Source organism: Babylonia areolata, chromosome 13, assembly GCF_041734735.1.
Source record: "Babylonia areolata isolate BAREFJ2019XMU chromosome 13, ASM4173473v1, whole genome shotgun sequence".
NCBI classification, from domain to species: Eukaryota; Metazoa; Mollusca; class Gastropoda; order Neogastropoda; family Buccinidae; genus Babylonia; species Babylonia areolata.
Window position 1 is genome coordinate 19,889,349 of NC_134888.1, and position 15,563 is coordinate 19,904,911.

The following is a 15,563-nucleotide window of genomic DNA, read 5'->3' on the forward strand; positions in this document are numbered from 1 at the left end:
CAGTCAACATGACAGCTGACAACCACAGGGAGGGAAAAGAAGAAGAAGAAGAAGAAGAAGAAGAAGAAAGAAGCGAAAAATATGTACACAGAAAAAGACTATTTAATTTCCTTCTGCTCTAAAAGCCATAACCATGATGCAGCTTTCAAAGAGAGGGCAGATGGGAAGGGGGTAGGAAGTGGGAGGGTGGGGGGTGATGGAGTAGGGGGACATTTATGGCTTTTGAAATCCCATCCTGAAAGAAAACACTGGTTGGTTTTTGTTACCTAGTGACTATCATCCCAACAATTCAAGCTTAATTTCCGATAAAGGCTTCGAAAGTGTTGATGTCGAGAACTGGTGAGAATGATTGCAAATTTTTTTTCTCCATCTTCTCTTCTTCTTCGTGATTTTATTTCTTTGTTCTTCTTTTTTTTAATTTTAATTCAAATGTAGATCTGTGTATTCATTCACACACACACACACACACACACACACACACATATATATATATATATATATATATATGACTGTTCATTTCCTATCAATCTATTTATCCTTTACACATAAGATTGTTAGACAGGTGATTTTTTTGTTTGATTGTTTCATTTTCTTGTATTCAAAATAATAACGCTTGTATGATTGGCAGATGTTTATTGATAGACGAAAATGTTTGCTGAATGAATGTTGAATCATACTGATATGAAATGTCAAAATTGAAGCAGAAATAACCTTGTTTACATGGGGGAAAAAGAATGAATGGTTGATGACTGTATAGTAAGTGTTCACAACTTAGCTCTTTTTGTGGACCCGTATCAATGAAAAAAACCTATTTCTTTTTCATTCGACTATAGAAATTATGTAATCTGTAAATCTTTCAGGTTTCTTTTTGTCTGAAGAAGTTATATTTCTACATATGTTTTTATCTAAAAACACAGCTATTATCATGCTTGAATGGAGGCTGTTTTTCAGGGATGGGGCAAGTTTTTGCTTTTTTTGGTGCAATATACTTTGATCAACATCTACTTTGCTTCTCTTCTTGTCTGGTGCTTCTTGCAAGTATAATTCTGTTTTAATTGTTCCATGTCAAGTGCTTGCCTTTCACATTACACTGCCATCTGATGGTTCGTGCTGATGAATTGGTAAAAAAAAAAAACCCCACAGAAACTGTTTAATAATTAGTGTGGGCAATTTCCAATGTAAATTTGAAGAAACTTTAGTCAAGTGAGCGTTCTAGCTTCTGATCATGCACGTCACTCCGTTAGCAGTACAGAAAGGGACAGTGCGTTGACAATTTCAAAGCACTGTGTGAGTTGAGAAACCAGTTCTCTGCAGTTGTGTACAAGCTGTAGGTACCAACACCCATCTGATTCTGATAGAAACTGCACAGTCTCTGTGAAACCTGATTCACTACTGTTGAGTCAGTGAAAGCCGTTACAGATTTACGAATTTGTCAACAGTTAGAGGAATGATAAAATGCGAAGAGCGTGGAACATTTTCCACTGTTAGATTGGCAAATATTGTTACTCAATGTACACAGTGTATTGTTATCTTCTCCAAGACAACAATATTTACAGCATCACAAATACATACAACACGAGCTCATATATCACGTTATGCTATCATCTGTAATTCATGCTTGTAATCAGTTGTTTAAGAAACGAATGATTTGTGAAGATCAAGTAGACTATATTAAACTTGTAATTTAACTCTATTAGTATTTCACTGAAGCCACTTACGAAGAATAAGACAATAGTAGGCAAAGTAAATGTTGATTACAACAATTTTCTTAAAGGTTGCAGAAAATACAATGGAAGATATACATCTGTGCTACATGAAATTGCGAAAAAAAATGGATACAGAGAAGGTAGGTCACAACTGGCTGGCACTTTGATCTTCCGGCATCAGCAAAGTGGTCAGTTACTGACGGTACCACGCTGAGAACTGGGATTTGATGTTCATACAAGATGACTAGTATTATTTAGGTAATTTCAAATATTGCTAGCTAATTCTGTGTCACAGACTGGGTATGTGTGTGAACAGAACTGGCTGTTGTGTCGTAAAGTCTTATCCTACCACCCTATCTATCTTACTTCCATTCTGAAAATGGCACTGGTGGTGATATTACATGTAAAATTCATACATTTTATACTCAAACCACATATTATAGCCACTACAACTACGGTCGGATACTACTACCAATAAATCAATAGAGGCAAGACATGGAGAGAGAGAGAGAGAGAGAGAGAGAGAGAGAGAGACAGAGACAGAGACAGAGACAGAGAGACAGAGAGACAGACAGACAGACAGAGACAGACAGAGACAAACAGACAGACAGAGACAGAGGCAGAGAGACAGACAGAGAGAGAGACAGACAGACAGACAGACAGAGAGAGACAGACACAGACACAGTCAGACAGACAGACAGACAGACAGACTCAGACAAACAGACAGACAGAGACAGACTCAAAAAGACAGACACAAACAGACATACATACAAAGACATACACAGACAGATAATTCGATAGAGAAAAGAGAGACGGACATAATAAACCAGCAGATAAACATCATGTAAAAATGGACAGACAGAGAGACAGGGACAAACAAACAAACAAACAAACAAACAAGCAGGCAGACAGACAATGGTACCTGTCAATGGCATAATGATAGCGCTCGGCAGTCTACTGATCACCACCACCACCACCACCACCACCACCGCTGTCTGCCAACGGAATGCGTGTTCCCCACGCGGATTTAGAAACGCCACCAGCGCCCTGATTAACACAATAGTTGAAAAAAAAGAAAAAGAAAAAAAGAGGTCACACACTACTACTACTACTACTACTACTACTACAGTGTGGACCTGCCGACACTTCCAACACGGTCAGTCTGATCGTTCGCTGCACAGAAAGAACAGGCGAAGCAAGGAAGAAACTTAGTCTGCTGGGTCAAGTTCAGCCAGCCAGCTCTCGCGTTCGTGTCACTGATTATTACTTTCTTTCTTTCTTTCTTTCTTTATCTGTTCATTTATTACTTATTTATTCGTTTACCTATTTAGTTATTTATCTATTCACGGACAAACACCTATCAATCCTGCCTCGCAGCAACGCAGCACCACGCTTTAACTGAAGAAGTCCGTGCCGTTATGAACAACGCTCGATGGTGAAAATGAATGTCAATTTCCCACCGCAGATGCTTGTCTCGCGCCGGCGTGGAAAAAAAAAATTAATAATCCGTCGGCCACACTGACTCCGCCCTTTCAGCTAATGTGTCTTGACAGTCGTAAGACAACCGTAGGGTCAACCTAGAGTCTCTCTCACACACACACACACACGCACACACACACACACACACACACACACGTACACACACACACACGTACACACACACACACACGCACACACACACACACACACACACACACACACACACACACACACACACACACGCATACACACACACACACACACACACAGACGTACACACACACACACACACACACACACGGTATCTACTCACTTTTCGTATTACCATTCGGCCAGACGGGCCGGTTGTGTGGTTTGAACGGTTAAAAAAAAAAAGAAAAGAAGAAAAAAAAAGAAAAAAAGAATAGAAGCCAGTCATCACATTAAACGCTAATGCTATTATATATCTATATATCTATATCTATATAGCTATCTCTCTCTCTCTCTCTCTCTATATATATATATATATATATACATATATATATATATAATCTATCCACAAGACAGATACAGGACTGTACGCGATTAACTTAAGCCACAAGAACGGCATAACGATCTGGTTAGAGAGGCTATCGACTCAACGTACTTGTGTTCGCAAATCTGCTTACTTTCATTGGTTAAGAAAACAAAAAACAAAACAACCCCCCCCCCCTGACCCCCCCCCCCCCCTAAAAAAAAAAATCAAAAAAAATCAGGCGTAGACCTTGACACTAAAGCTTTCTGTACTGACTCTAAACAAAGAAGTAAAGCCATTTTACTGTGTCCCGTATATAGTACTTCCACGTTGTTCGTTCTAAGTGCACGGGTACTAAACCTATGCGGGATAGAGGGACTGGCTGCATGTTTCCTAAATATCAGCCTCTCCACCCCATTGGACGATTCCAGGCATGTCGTCACGCTTGAGCTGTGCTATTGGGACATAGCGGCGAAACGTGAACCGCTTGGTTGGCTGGGTTGTGTGGGTGGGTAGTTTTTTTTCTTTTTTTTTCTATTATTGCTTGTAACGAACGGTGTCGAAATTCGGTTTATACCGTACATGACAGTGTGTCGGGACTCCGCGAATATTCGGAGTATGAATCCTGGCCTGCCTGCAGATTCACACACACACACTCACACACACACACACACACACACACACACACACACACACACGGCACACTGATACACACACACACACACACACACACACACACACACAATGATACACACACACACACACACACACACACACACACACACACACACACACACACACGGGGAGCAGTTCCATATTCTAAACATTGAGAGAGAGAGAGAGAGAGAGAGAGAGAGAGAGACAGACAGACAGACAGACAGACAGACAGACAGAGACCACAGACAGAGACACAAGAGACACAGACAGAGAGACCGAGCGAGAGTGAGACACAGAGAAAGGCATGAAAAGACAAGAGAAACAGACACAGAGAGACAGAGATTTAGAGAGAAGCAAGGACAGAAGAGAGAGAGAGAGAGAGAGAGAGAGAGAGAGAGAGAGAGAGAGAGAGAGAGAGACGTTAGCTGAAGACAACTGCAATGACTGCTTTTTTTCCCCTCTGTTCCCTTCCGCCATAGGCCACATGGCCGTTCACGTGAGGTGGTCACGCTCCGGTGACTATGTACCCGTCACGTGTACATGAACCCTTGCCCTGAAAGTCCACCTTGGCCCACACCACACCGATGATATCATCTTTATTGACCGTAGTATGGAAACAGTCTACAAACGACAGTAGAATCTGTCACCTCACACTTTACCTTCCGAACGATTAACAAGTCTTGAAACGACAGTATAACTTGTCACCTCAGTATGAGGCTTTAAAAATGGTGTGTTTTTGTTTGTTTGTGTGTTTGTTTTTTTTACACTGTCGGTGTTTTGGTTATTCTATTTGTCTATATATGTATACTTTATTTAAGAAAGAAAGAATGCATGCACGTACACACACATACGCGTGCGAACATGCACATACATACACACAAATGCACAAATATAATATTGTGAATTTACACACACACACACACACACACACACACACACACACACACACACACACACACACACACACACACACACACACACACACACACACACACACACACACACTTTCTCTTTATTTCCCAAAGCATTGATTTGCACATGCATAAACACTTCCTCAAACACCCGTTCTGTCTGACAAGCATGTGCGCATGCATGTACCTATGCAAGAAGACGCATATAATATACTCACCTTTCACCTTCTCCCCTCTGCCCCAACACATATGTTATAGGGTGTCAGGCGCCTATGGTGGAAGCTTGGGATTTTTTCAGACACACTGCTTACTGATGGACCCCTCCTTCCTACCTCCCTACTCTTCTCCCCCCACCCCCCTATTCCATGGCATCTATCCCCACCAACACCCTTCCCTATACCCTCTCCCTCCCCCCCTTCCCTTGGCCAAGTGCAGAGGGAGCAAGTTATCAAGAAATACTAAGTAAAGATGGTATCTCCTCTGACCATTCTCTTCCTATACACTCCCCTGCCCTTTTCCCTTCCACTTCCATCACCCTCAACTCCTTTCCCCCCAACACTGCCCCCACACGCTACCTCCATGTCAATCTCTGGCAGGATGGCATCTGCCTCAGTGGTCAGTGAGGAGCATGGTATGGTGTGTTTATCATGAGCTGTTTAGTATAGAACAGAATCAGGGCTGGGCTATCTTTCCTCCTCCTTCCCTTCCTCTTTTCATCACCCCCCTCCCTCCCTTCCCCTCCCCTTCTCTTTGGCAATGCCGGGTTCCGTGAGAAAAGTGCTGGATGTGCAAGTCTAGCACTGTTGGTCCCAGACTGGTCTGTTAACTTCTGTCAATTGGAAACGTTCTGGGTCGGAAGACAGTTTGCATACGGCGCCAGCTTGTGAGGAGGATAAAATGAATAGGCAAGTGGGGTTTCTCCCTTTTTTCTATGGAGCAGGCTGGGAGAGCCGGACGGTCAAGACAGTACCATGGGGGCTGCGAGTGTCAAACTAGCATCTATTTTTTGGACATAGTTGAATGCTTGATTTATGGTATATTTGGATTCTGTGACTAACACACTGGCTCAGTGGGATTGTGTTCTGCTACATGAATATAAAGTGAACCCTGAAAGTCACAAAGAAACGCAGAGTTATTTTGAGGTTTGACATACCTATTTTTTATGTCAGGTGGTGATGGTTATATTCAAGGTGAACAAATCTATAGGATAACTGTATGTTCATGCTTTTCCATGTGTGTGCACATGGCTGATAATGCAGCATGGGGAACATGTGTGACTTGGTAGTTGTGATTACCATGTGCTGTTGTCATATGTTATATGCTAGTGGTGTAACACATGGCTGTATGTGTTCAATAAGATTTGAGACCACTGAGAGGCAGTCCTATGTTGGTGCACACAGGTTGCTATATATTTGCCAGATTACTTGGTAGCTGTATGATTCCCATGTAATAATTTTACCAGTGAGATACTTTGCAGAGACAAAGTACAGATTTGTTCAGTCTTAATGGAAACTATTACTGTATGGTGATTTGACTGGAGTTAAACATTGGGAGTTTGTAATTGTCTGCCATATATTTGGTGCAGCAGCTATTATTGTATGGTGATTTAACAGAAGTTAAAAACTGGGAGTTTGTAATTGTCTGCCTCATACTTGGTGCGGCAGCTATTATTCTATGGTGGTTTTACAGGAGTTAAACACTGGGAGTTAGTATTTGTCAGTCATATGTTTGGTGCACATTACCTTATGTCTCACTGATTGTTGATGGTAAAGTAAATGAAGCTTGCTTTGCATCTTTACATAGATCTCTTTGGTAAGAGAGTGTACGGCTAGACACTGAGTGTCAGAATGGAGAAAGGTTATCTGTGGAATTGTTTACTTGTCCAGACAAAATGATGATGTTTCTGTTACATCAGTGCAATTATGTCTAGCATATGTTTAGATATTGATTTAACTTGGGTTTTAATATTGTGTGTGTTCCAGGTGTGCTGTTTAAAGTTAGAGAAATAAACACCCCAATTCATCTTTTTAAAAGACCCTGCTGTGGTACGAGGAGAGAGTGGACTGTGCACCTATCCTCTGCCTGTTATCCTACTCTACCCCTTCTTCCTTCTTCTCCTTCTACCCCTACACCCACACCACCACCCCTTTAACACATATAATAGGTGTGTATCACTATCATCCTACAATATTTCGCTTTCCTATCTTGTACGGTACTGTGATGTTAGGAGTCTTTGCTCACAGCCGGTTTCAATGATTCAATTAATGTAGTGGAACCAGCGTACGTAGTGTTGTACCATGTCTCCGAGTTCCTGTTGTTAGTGTTATCTTCTTGTCTCAGTCAGTCAGTGAAGTGCTCTCTCAGCTGAAAACAGCATTCCCACCATCTGGTCAATCTGTACTTAAGATCTTTTCTTTTCTGCCGCAGTGCTTTTGTTTCTTTGCTTTATATATATATATATATATATATATATATATATATATATATATATATATATATATATATTTCTTCTTATCACAACATATTTCTCTGTGTGAAATTCGGGCTGCTCTCCCAAGGGAGAGCACGTCGCTGCACTACAGCGCCACCCATTTTTTTGTATTTTTTCCTGCGTGCAGTTTTATTTGTTTTTCCCATTCGCTTTCTTACCTTCTGGTATCCAGGTTCATATATTTGTAATGCTATTATTAAGAAAAGATAAATAACACCTCCCTTTGTGTAATCATTGTGCTGCTTTGCCAGATTGCTTTGCTCTGACACAAGTTTAGGTAGAGTAAATTCTTTTTAAAAAAAACATATTGTAATTAGCAGTCTAGTTGCCCGTTCTGTGATACAGTCGACGTGGCTGTTAGTTTTAACTCACTCAGTACGGTCAGTCCTCTCTTCTCCTCTACAGAAACCCTTCGGATGTCCAGTGGGTGTCTGAATGACCCAACCTTTAGCTTCCGTCGTCAGAATTGTGGTATTCTTTGTCAATATTCACTTCTTCAATACAAGAGTCTTCCGCTTGCAATATTTTGATGATGGTAATTGGGGTGAAACGCTATTAACATCGTCTCTTTCGCCGTTCGTATGGAAAGAGTTAAACTTTATTTTATATCTGATGTACTGTTCACTGATTCAGTAAAAAAAAAAAGAAAAAAAAGAAAAACAAAACAAAACAAAAAACAACAACAACAAGCAAATTCTTTAAGTTCTATCAGGATAAGCATTGTCAGTATCCCTTTCAATATCCAACTGAATGTTTCAACGCATACTATATTGCATCCGAATGCTTTAATGCATACCATATTGTGTTAATGTTATCTTTGTTGACTTCGTTAGAGTTGTTACCGTTCTTTTTTTTCAAATTCAATTCAAAAACACTTTATTACTCCACATGGAAAATGACGTGTGCAATCACAGGCTCGTTGTAGACACCAACATAAAAATGAACATTTGCACCATAAAATACGCTAAAACAAGTCAGATAAGAACTCACAGTAGCTGACGATAGACTGGATACCAGAAAGTAATATACGACAGAAAGCGAATGAATAATATATATATATATATATATATATATATATATATATAAAACAGAAGCACTGCGGCAGAAAAGAAGAAATATTTTGGTGTCATTGTGAAAAAAAATCTACTTTCTATCTTATTCCCAATGCTTCAGTGATTATGTTGGTGTCCGTGTGCCGGACATTGTTCGTTTCATCGAAGAGTTTCCCTTTGTTTATATGTAGACTGTTCAACCATGGTGCGTAGGTTCTTCTCTGCCAAAGTAAAAACAACGAGTGAGTCGATTAGAAGGACTAAAAAAACCTGTTACTCTTCATAACACAAAGGCACATAAAAGCACTTAGAAAAATATTTGTCATACATAAATATGTGTCACACATCATTTTGAATAAAGTGGTTTTACTACATGCCACTGATAAACAACCAAAGATAAATCCACTCTTGTACAGTAGTATATATTTATCCTTTATTAGTAGAGTCAGAGTAGTTCTTGAGATCAAAACAATTCTCCTGCACAGCATAAATAGGCCATACAATAACAGAACGACTAGAAAACATATATTTGTATTACATTGTAACTAAAGACCATCCATATTAATGAAGATTCACCTTATCCAAATTCTGGAAATGAATGTGTGTAGTTTTGTTGTTGTGTTTTGTAACATTACTTTTGTTTTTGCTTTTTTGTTTGTGTGTTGTTTTTAGTGTGTGTGTGTGTGTGTGTGTGTGTGCATTTTTTTTTTATTACATTGGTTGTATATTATGCATGCATGATTTGGATGCGGGTTTTTTGTGTGTGTGTGTGTGTGTGTGTTTTTTTTTATGTTTTTTGTTTGTGAGTGTGTGAGTGTGTGTGGATGTGGGCACGCATGAGATATACAGGTCATATGACTATATGGCAAATTATGTAAAAGTGTTCCTTTTGTATTCTTCTGAATTTTTGTGTTTATTTTTCTTTTCTTTTTTTTTCTTGTATGCCTGATTGTTGCCACTATATTTGTAAAATCTTGAATACAAAGGTTAAAAAAAAAAGGCAGATAAAAACAGACCATGTACTCTCCATTTTATATGCTGCTATTTATAAGACAAAGGAACATGGAAAAAAAAGCCACGTAGTCTCCATTTGAAGGAAGGTCTGTATTTCCACAACCTGCTCGCTCTTAAGATTAAGTGGTCTGGAGCTTGAGTCAAGTACTCGTCAGGCCCACTCTTGTACATACGAGTATCCAGGTTCATGAACGCTCCTCTGGTCAATTGTCTATGTTAAGTCGTCGAGCCGTTTCATGGTGTTTGTAAACCATTCACTGTTTCGCCTTCTCGGATCGTGGTTGGTTGACTGATTCATTTATTTTCTGTTCATACAAGCTGACAATTTTAGACTTTGAACAAATGAAAAAAAAAGAAAAAAGAAATTACGTTTGTCATGATTATTTATTTTAAAAATGCAGGAAATCTCGACTTTAAACAATGGGGGAAGGGAAAAAAAAGGATGATGTTCAAACATCCGACATTATGATTGCAGTCCACTTCCACGCGTATGGGAATAAGAGCTCTATGAATATAGCACTTCTGAACTAAAGATTTTACTAATAAAAAAAAAGAAAAAAGAAAAGAAAAGAAAAGAAAAAAAGAAACTCTGGGAACACAGAACTATGGGCACATAATCTTTGGAATGTACGACAGTGGAATACAAGAATCATGGGATAAGATGCTCTTATAAATACAGTTCAATGTCAAAGCAGAAACAACCATTTTGCTTTGAGTAAAAAGAAATTGAAAGAGATGAAAAACGATCACACTATAATGATACCAACATCCATTTTGTTTTAAGTAAAAGAAAAGAAATTAAAAGAGAAGAAAACAATAACATAATGATTATACGAATATGAAAGAATTTCGTTTTCATCCCCTTATAGATTCAAGTGTATATTTTGACCAAAAACTGAGAAGAAGTATTAATCAGTATAGCTGCATCAAGATCGCTCTTCAAGATGCGAACAATGTCTGCAGGAGTGAAATTAGTTCACATGTTTTTTCGTTCATACATACATACACGAAAACACACGCGCACGCGCGCGCTAACACACACACACACACACACACACACACACACACACACACACACAAGATGATACATGTATGTGAACACGTACACACATATGCTAGCACTTGCACACAAACACACGCTCGCACGCGCGAGCGAAGACATACACACACGCACGCACACCTTTGCTGTATTATATTTAATAGTTATTTATATTTACATTGTTGTAGGTTAATACTTGTTGATATGCATATACATATTCTCCTTCCCATGACAACTCATTCAATACACACCACAACCTCTTTAGACTGTTCAAGTTCTTATAATATACTTTTCCTCTGATACATAACATGATTTTTTTTTAACACGAATATCCACATGCATTCCCTTTCCTTTATACACTACTTTACTCCTTTCCGTCTAAAAACACTTATAGTGAATAGACATTAAACTGAAGAAAACGTACACACACTCGCACGTCTTTTCCTTAGTAATCCCCACACTCTTCCAACACCATTCACCTCCGTTGTCACCTCAAAATCTGGACAAAACATTTTGTTGTATTTACTACTTCTACTTTGGCACAAAACAAAAGGCCTGTAGATTACAAAAGACATATGAATAACATTCTTCTCAAAAACTAAAAGTCCCTTAATAATATTCTTCATACAAACAAAAGGCTTGTGAAAAACATTCTTTATATAATCCAGCATTCTTTATGAATGATTATCATTCTGTGAATAACATTCTTTATAAGGAGGAAGCTGGTAGAATGGTTAAGACGCTTATCTTCTAATACAGTGTCTATGAGGGTCGGGGTTCGAATCCCGCTCTCGTCTTTTCTCCCCAGTTTGGAAAAACCATACTGAACGTCCAGTCATTCGGTTGAGACGATAAATAAATGGAGGTCCTGTTTGCTGCAAGCACTTGGTGCACTGGCTGAAGAACCTATGTCCACAAACGTGCGTAGTGTTGTCCTCTGACAAAATTATGTACAGGAAATCCACTGCGGTAAGTACACAAAATTAATATATATACGTACATGCATGCACTCAACTGGGCCTGACTAGCGCGTTGGGTTTTGCTGTTGTCTGTCTGGCATCTGTCTGGCAGATGTGGTGCAGATGCGGTGTAGCGTATAAATTACGAATTTATCCAAAGAAATGCAGTGACGCCTCCTTCAGAAACTGAAACTGAAAACTGAAACTCATGCGAACTAAAAGCCTATGAACAGCATTATCAAGAAAAAAAAAAGAGAAAAAAAAAGGGGGAAAAAAAGGCCAGTAAATTACATTCTTGGTACAAATGCTGGTGAATAGCATTCTGTATACATGTATTAAGGCTTGTAAATCACATTCTTAACAAAGATAATGCTTTATACACTCATATAAATCCTCTCCCCACCCCATCTTTTCCATGTATATTCATCCATGAACGCATGGGTGCAAACATAGGCTAATATATCATACATACATAGGAAAATGCGTGCTTTTTTTTCGTTTTTCTTTTGTTTTTGTGTGCGAGCGTGCACTTCCATACTGTATACATACATGAACGCATGCAAACACGCGTGCATAAACACACACATTTTATCTAAGATAACACAATATAAATAAACGTTAGACTGAAGGACAAAAAAACACATATTGTATATGTACATGCATACATTCACAAACGAATAACATAACATACAGCATGCGTACATGCAAATAACATATTCATATTGCAATTCATACGTGCAAGCGAGCTCGAACGAATATCATGCTACACACATGCATGCATGTATGCATAAATACAAATATATAAACATACATGCACATTTGCCTACATGACAGAATGTTTAATACGCTCATTTTCTAACACAGTGTCCGTGACGGTCTGTGTTCGAATCCCGGTCTCGTCCATTGTATTTGTATTTTTATCACAACAGATTTCTCTGTGTGAAATTCGGGCTGCTCTCCCCAGGGAGAGCGCGTCGCTATACTACAGCGCCACCCATTTTTTTTGTATTTTTTCCTGCGTGCAGTTTTATTTGTTTTTCCTATCGAAGTGGATTTTTCTACGGAATTTTGCCAGGAACAACCTTTTTGTTGCCGTGGGTTCTTTTACGTGCGCTAAGAGCATGCTGCACACGGGACCTCGGTTTATCGTCTCATCCGAATGACTAGAGTCCAGACCACCACTCAAGGTCTAGTGGAGGGGGAGAAAATATCGGCGGCTGAGCCGTGATTCGAACCAGCGCGCTCAGATTCTCTCTCGCTTCCTAGGCGGACGCGTTACCTTTAGACCATCACTCCATTTCTCCCAAGGTTGACTGGAAAATCAAACTGAGCGTCTAGTCATTCGGATGAGATGATAAACCGAGGTCCTGTGTGCAGCACTCACATGGCGCTCTGAAAAAGAACCCAAGGAAGCGTTGGTGTTGTCCTCTGGCAAAATTCTGTAGAAGAAACCCACTCGGATAGGCCGTACACAAGTATATACACAGGCACTCAAGGCCTGACTAAGCGCTTTGGGTTACGCTGCTGGTCACAGGCATCTGCCTTGTAGATGTGGTGTGGCGTATATGGATTTGTCCGAACGAAGTGACGCCTCCTTGAGAAACTGAAACAAAATATGATGCGAAAACACAATTTAAAAAAAATTCAGAAACACATGCATGTAACCATCTGTCCACCCATCTTCTCTTTATCTCTCTCTCTCCCCCCCCCCACCCTCCCACTCCACCACCACCGCTCCCCTCCTGACTGCCTATAACTTTCACGCTCACAGATATTTACAACACACTTTCACTTATACTTATAAATACATCATATTATTGTCATGCATTATTTCGTGAAACGCTACAGTAATTTTGCACGAGAGAGAAAATGTGTGTCTGATTACATTGGTTCTTATTAATACCTTGGGTATTTTATTATTTTATTTTATTTTTTCTCAAGGCCTGACTAAGCGCGTTGGGTTACGCTGCTGGTCAGGCATCTGCTTGGCAGATGTGGTGTAGCGTATATGGATTTGTCCGAATGCAGTGACGCCTCCTTGAGCTACTGAATGAAGCAATGCCAGGCAAGGCTGTCCATAGTAGGACCTCTCAAATCTGCTTGATGTTACCGATGTATTTAAATATTTTCTTATTTTACTTGGATTTCATGTATCTTAATGTAATAATTTTATTGGCGTTACATATGTTATGTGCATGCATACGTGCCTGCATCCATGTGTATGTATGTATGTGTGTGTGTGTGTGTGTGTGTGTGTGTGTGTGTGTGTGTGTGTGTGTGTGTGTGCATTTTACTTATAATTATATAGTTAGTCTATCGTCAGCTATTGGGAATTCTTATTTCACTAGTTTTAATCTCTTCTTATGGTGCGCATGATGATTTTATGCTTGTGTTTACAACGAGCCTGTGATTGCACAACTTAATTTCCACGTGGATTAATGAAGTGTTTTTGATTTGATTTGATTGACTGATTGATAATTTTTATAGGTATACTGTCACCAGCACGTGGACAACTACAGATGTCTGTGTTGGATTCTGTCTCAGCGTACATATCACACTGAGGGGGTAGACGTGGTTGACGACTAGCTCAAGGTGCACGCCTTGCTGGTCTGCTTTTGCCTCCACAGCCGTGACGTTGACGTACCGCTCTGTGGAAAGAGAACCAAACGTGTTCACTCGATAATTATTCATGTGTGTGTGTGTGTGTGTTTGTGTGCCTGCGTGTGTGTGCGTGTATGTGTGTGTGTATGCGCGCGTGCGTGCGTGTGTGTGTGTGTGTGCGCGCGCGCGTGCGTGTGTGTGTATGTGTGTGTATGCGTGTGTGTGTGCGTGTGTGTGTGTGTGCGTGCGTGCGTGAGTGTGTGTGTGCGCGCGCGTGTGTGTGTGCGCGTCTGTGTGTGTGCGTGCATGCGCGCGAGAATGAGAATGTCATTGCGTTTGCGCTAGGATGTGAGGGTCCTGAGTTCGAATCCTAGAGAAACTATAGCTCTTGTGAAAAAAACAACAACAAAAATCTGTCCAACAAAAGCTCAGGTAAACATGCTGGCATGCGAACAAGTGCTTAACGATTGGACCATTAAAACAGCTGACTACCTGACTGGTTAAGCAAACTGACAAACACACCCATCAATTATTCAATCAACCAAAGGCAATTAACGAAGAAAGAAAGAACAGCAACAACGACAACAACAACAAATAATCAACAACACAAGCAAGCGGTTCATTGATGAATGCATCGATGAACTCAATGCACATCTTTTGATACATTTATTTTCTGCACTTTCTATCTATTATCTAAAGGGAGGAAAATTAGGTGATCACTATGACCAACTGTACTTCTTCTTTCTTCTGTGTTCGTGAGCTGCAACTCCCACGTTCACTTGTATGTCCACGAGTGGGCCTTTTACGTGTATGACCGTTTTTACCCCGCCGTGTAGGCAGCCATACTCCGCTTTCGGGGGTGTATGCTGGGTATGTTCTTGTTTCCATAACCCACCGAACGCTGAGATGGATTACATGATCTTTAACGTGCGTATTTTATCTTCTGCTTGCGTATGCACACGAAGGGGGTTCAGGCACTAGCATGTCTGCAGATACGTTGACCTGGGTGGTCGTAAAAATCACCACACTTTACCCACCAGGCGCCGTCGTAGTGATTCGAACCCGGAATCCTCAGATTGAAAGTCCAACGCTTTAACCACTCGGCTATTGCGCTCGTCGACCAACTGTACAAAAGGCCCGTCTATCAAACAAAATCTTACA

At 40.1% G+C, this 15,563-nt stretch overlaps 2 protein-coding genes across 2 annotated transcripts in view; both read right to left on the bottom strand.

Annotated features, from left to right (window-relative positions):
- The window catches only part of LOC143288872 (uncharacterized), a 66,594-nt gene extending 63,485 nt beyond the window's left edge, over nt 1-3,109 (bottom strand). The window contains exon 1 of the mRNA XM_076597527.1: nt 2,629-3,109. Within this exon, the coding sequence (XP_076453642.1) occupies nt 2,629-2,641 (13 nt within the window). The 5' untranslated portion in view covers nt 2,642-3,109. The remainder of the gene's footprint in view (nt 1-2,628) is intronic.
- Nucleotides 3,110-12,983: 9,874 nt separating this feature from the next.
- The window catches only part of LOC143288717 (uncharacterized), a 34,447-nt gene continuing 31,867 nt past the window's right edge, over nt 12,984-15,563 (bottom strand). Inside the window, exon 16 of the mRNA XM_076597343.1 lies at nt 12,984-14,449. Within this exon, the coding sequence (XP_076453458.1) occupies nt 14,384-14,449 (66 nt within the window). The 3' untranslated portion in view covers nt 12,984-14,383. The remainder of the gene's footprint in view (nt 14,450-15,563) is intronic.